Raw genomic sequence first — 2,992 nt, forward strand, 5'->3', positions numbered from 1 at the left:
AGAGATTGATCATCAACTACAACTAGAAACTCGTCTTCAGTGAAAACCATATTTGCTGTTATGGAAGGCAATAAAGCAGAAGAGAATAGAAATGTATTGTAAGAGCTTGTCCCAAGTTTGTCCCTCGAATGGATATATCTAACACTAACTTGGTGCTAGATACATCCATTTGAGGGACAAGGTTTTTCGGACGGAGGGAGTAGATAATAAACATCACCATTTGATAACTATTCTACATGCAGGTATATAGGGAGCAGAGTAAACAACAGACCAACCTAAGGTGCCATCTTACAGCATTGGTATGCAGTGGGCAGATCAGAGAATGCAGGTTGTGTCTCTTCATGATTCATGAGTTGATCATACCATATTCCAGACTAGCATGAGAAAGGGGCATCTATAACAGAGACCAAGTGGTGATGGAGAGATTCCACAAGAGTAGAGTGATGCACGCTGTTTGTGTCAGAAATAATTGATTAGCAAAAAAGAACACTGTTGACTAGCATTGCAGATCGAAATAAACAAAGAGGGGTATTCGATATTTACCAGAGAATCTACACCATGACGAGCTGAATAAAGAAACGAGCAGCAATAGAATCAAGCATTGTCGTCGTCGTCAGAAATGCAGGAGCAAAAATCATCTTCAGAATCTTGGATGCTACAACAACACCAACAACGACAGGCGAGCAAGAGCATGTGTTCAGTTGTGCTAAGTGGATATAGGACATCATTAGTTCAGAGAGAAATTAGCTAACCTGTCGCTTCCCGTCCTCACGGCCACCACCTGTGAGGAGGAGCTTTCTCCTGCTGCTGCAGGGTCGTTATGGATACATGATTCCTCCTGCTCCGTCGCTTCCTCCTCCGCTTGTACTGCAGTAGTGGAACCTTCGGCGACGTCACCCAGGTCGTGGCGGTTCCGGTCCCACAGCAGTCGCAGAACGGGATGGTTGGGGTGTCCATCCACTTCACGTTGCAGCATACCAAGCCTTGCCACTTTACCATCCCAACCAAGTAAAATCTCCTTGAGACTTGGAAGGTGATTGATACCATTAATCCCTGATTTCAAACTGCAGCAGAGAATTTCTATCTTTTCCAATAGGGGCGAGGTGCCCACCTCAAATGTCAACTCTGTCAGTTGCTCCAGGCTCCAAATATCAAGTCTCCTGAGATTTGGGAATGTTTCTGCTCTGAAAACCAGTTTCTCCCCAACATAAGAATCAAAATAAAGACGAAGGAGCATCAGCTTGGGCAGTGTGCCTAGTAGTTTCATGCTTTTATCTCCATCCTTCAGATTGCTATACCATAACTCAATCTTCACCAAATGTACCAGACCCCCAAACCACTCAGGCATCTCCCCGAGATCTCCTTGCAAATTCAGCTTCCTCAGGAGAGGGGGAGGGGAGGAAATAGACTGCAACAACCACTTGAGTGATACACTATTTCCCTGATAAATACCGTCCGCACAAAGACAAAGAGATGTGAGGGAAGTGAGCTTCTCAAGGGATGTGCAGAATATCTTGCTCTTTTGCTTGCTTGCCCATACTGTGGCACTTAACTTTCTTAGCTTTATAAGCTCCCCGAGCTCTTTAACTGCTTTCCTACTTGTCCGCTCAATATCCACGACCTCTAGTATCTCTAACTCCTTTAGGTTGCTGATTCCTTTGGGCACTTGCATACCCCGAGAGTTGGTCAGTCGACCAGTCCAGGCCATGTGAATGAACATCATAATCTCTCGACGCCGTTCTAAACTAACCAAAGGAGTGAATAGAATAGGCATACAGAATGTGGACATGAACCAGGTCATGGGGTAAAGTAAGTATAAATCAGCATCTGTACTCTCTTTGCTGCAACGGAGGATACGAAGGCTTTGTAGTTTAGTGATCTCAGTTGGTAGTGATGCTACAGCACTTTTTCTCATGTCCAAAGTTTGCAAGCCTTGTATGTTCCCTATGGTTCTTGGGAGCTTGTAAATATAACTTTCACCTTTATATGAAGACAAAACATGGACATATTTCAAATGACGTAACGACCCTATGCTGCTGATATCTTTTTGTTCTATTACAAACTGGGCATCATGTAGATCCGAGACTCTGAGCATCCTAAAGTCGGGCGAACATAGTGAAAGTGCCGGCTTCATGGGTCTCTCGCCAAACACAGTCAATGATCGGACATGGTTCCAATCCAGGCCTTTATTTGGGCACCAACTGCCTTGCAGTGCTATATGACGGAAGTTATCCCTTCCTATGCCCATTACTTTATCTGATGTAGACCATGCAAAATTTTCATCTCTAGAAATCGAGATCATGACATCCCGAACAATATCATGAACTCGACAACTCTTGATAATTCCTTCAATGTTCACTCTTGATGGCTGAATCAAGCTTCGGTTGATTAGGTCATTAAAGTAACTATTCCCAACATCCTCAACACTCACCCCACTCCTGGCAATAATAAACCCCTCGGCTATCCATCTTTCCACCATACGCCTCCTTTTGATTTCAAAATCCTCAGGAAATATGCTTAAATATAGAAAACATGACTTAAGATGAGAAGGCAAGTGATTGTAACTCAGAGTAACCATCCTCCTCATTGCTTCAAGGCTCCCATTTCTCTCTAGCTCTGAGGGGAGCTGTTTATAAATATTCTCCCACTCATCAACCCCTCTAGTGGCAAGCATGCCTCCTATTGTGAGTATAGCTAGGGGTAGCTGTCCAGACTTTTTGACTATCTTAGTAACTATTTTCCTCATATCCCCATCTTTTTTCATTTCTTCCTCATTTTTCCTAGTCTTCCTTAGTAGCAGATTTATGGCATCATTTGTTTCTAGGGGTTCATGGCGGTAGATAAGTGAGCTAGAAGGTCCCAAAGTGCAGTTCTCAGCTAAGCCAAGATCTCGTGTTGTTACCATTATCCGGCTACCATTGTTGTTGATACTAGGAAAAACAAAAGTTTCCATCCAATTCCAATCATCTATGTTCCACAAATCATCAAGGAC

The 2,992-nt window shown here is 43.5% G+C and overlaps 1 protein-coding gene across 1 annotated transcript in view; it reads right to left on the minus strand.

The window, feature by feature from the left end:
* Nucleotides 1-7: 7 nt before the first annotated feature.
* LOC123172555 (disease resistance protein PIK6-NP) overlaps nt 8-2,992 on the minus strand; it is a 4,449-nt gene continuing 1,464 nt past the window's right edge. Inside the window, exons 3-5 of the mRNA XM_044589505.1 lie at nt 753-2,989; nt 544-655; nt 8-450 (exon numbers count right to left, since the gene is read on the minus strand). Of these exons, the coding sequence (XP_044445440.1) occupies nt 595-655; nt 753-2,989 (2,298 nt within the window). The 3' untranslated portion in view covers nt 8-450; nt 544-594. The remainder of the gene's footprint in view (nt 451-543; nt 656-752; nt 2,990-2,992) is intronic.

This window comes from Triticum aestivum, unplaced genomic scaffold, assembly GCF_018294505.1.
Source record: "Triticum aestivum cultivar Chinese Spring unplaced genomic scaffold, IWGSC CS RefSeq v2.1 scaffold23735, whole genome shotgun sequence".
Lineage (NCBI taxonomy): Eukaryota > Viridiplantae > Streptophyta > Magnoliopsida > Poales > Poaceae > Triticum > Triticum aestivum.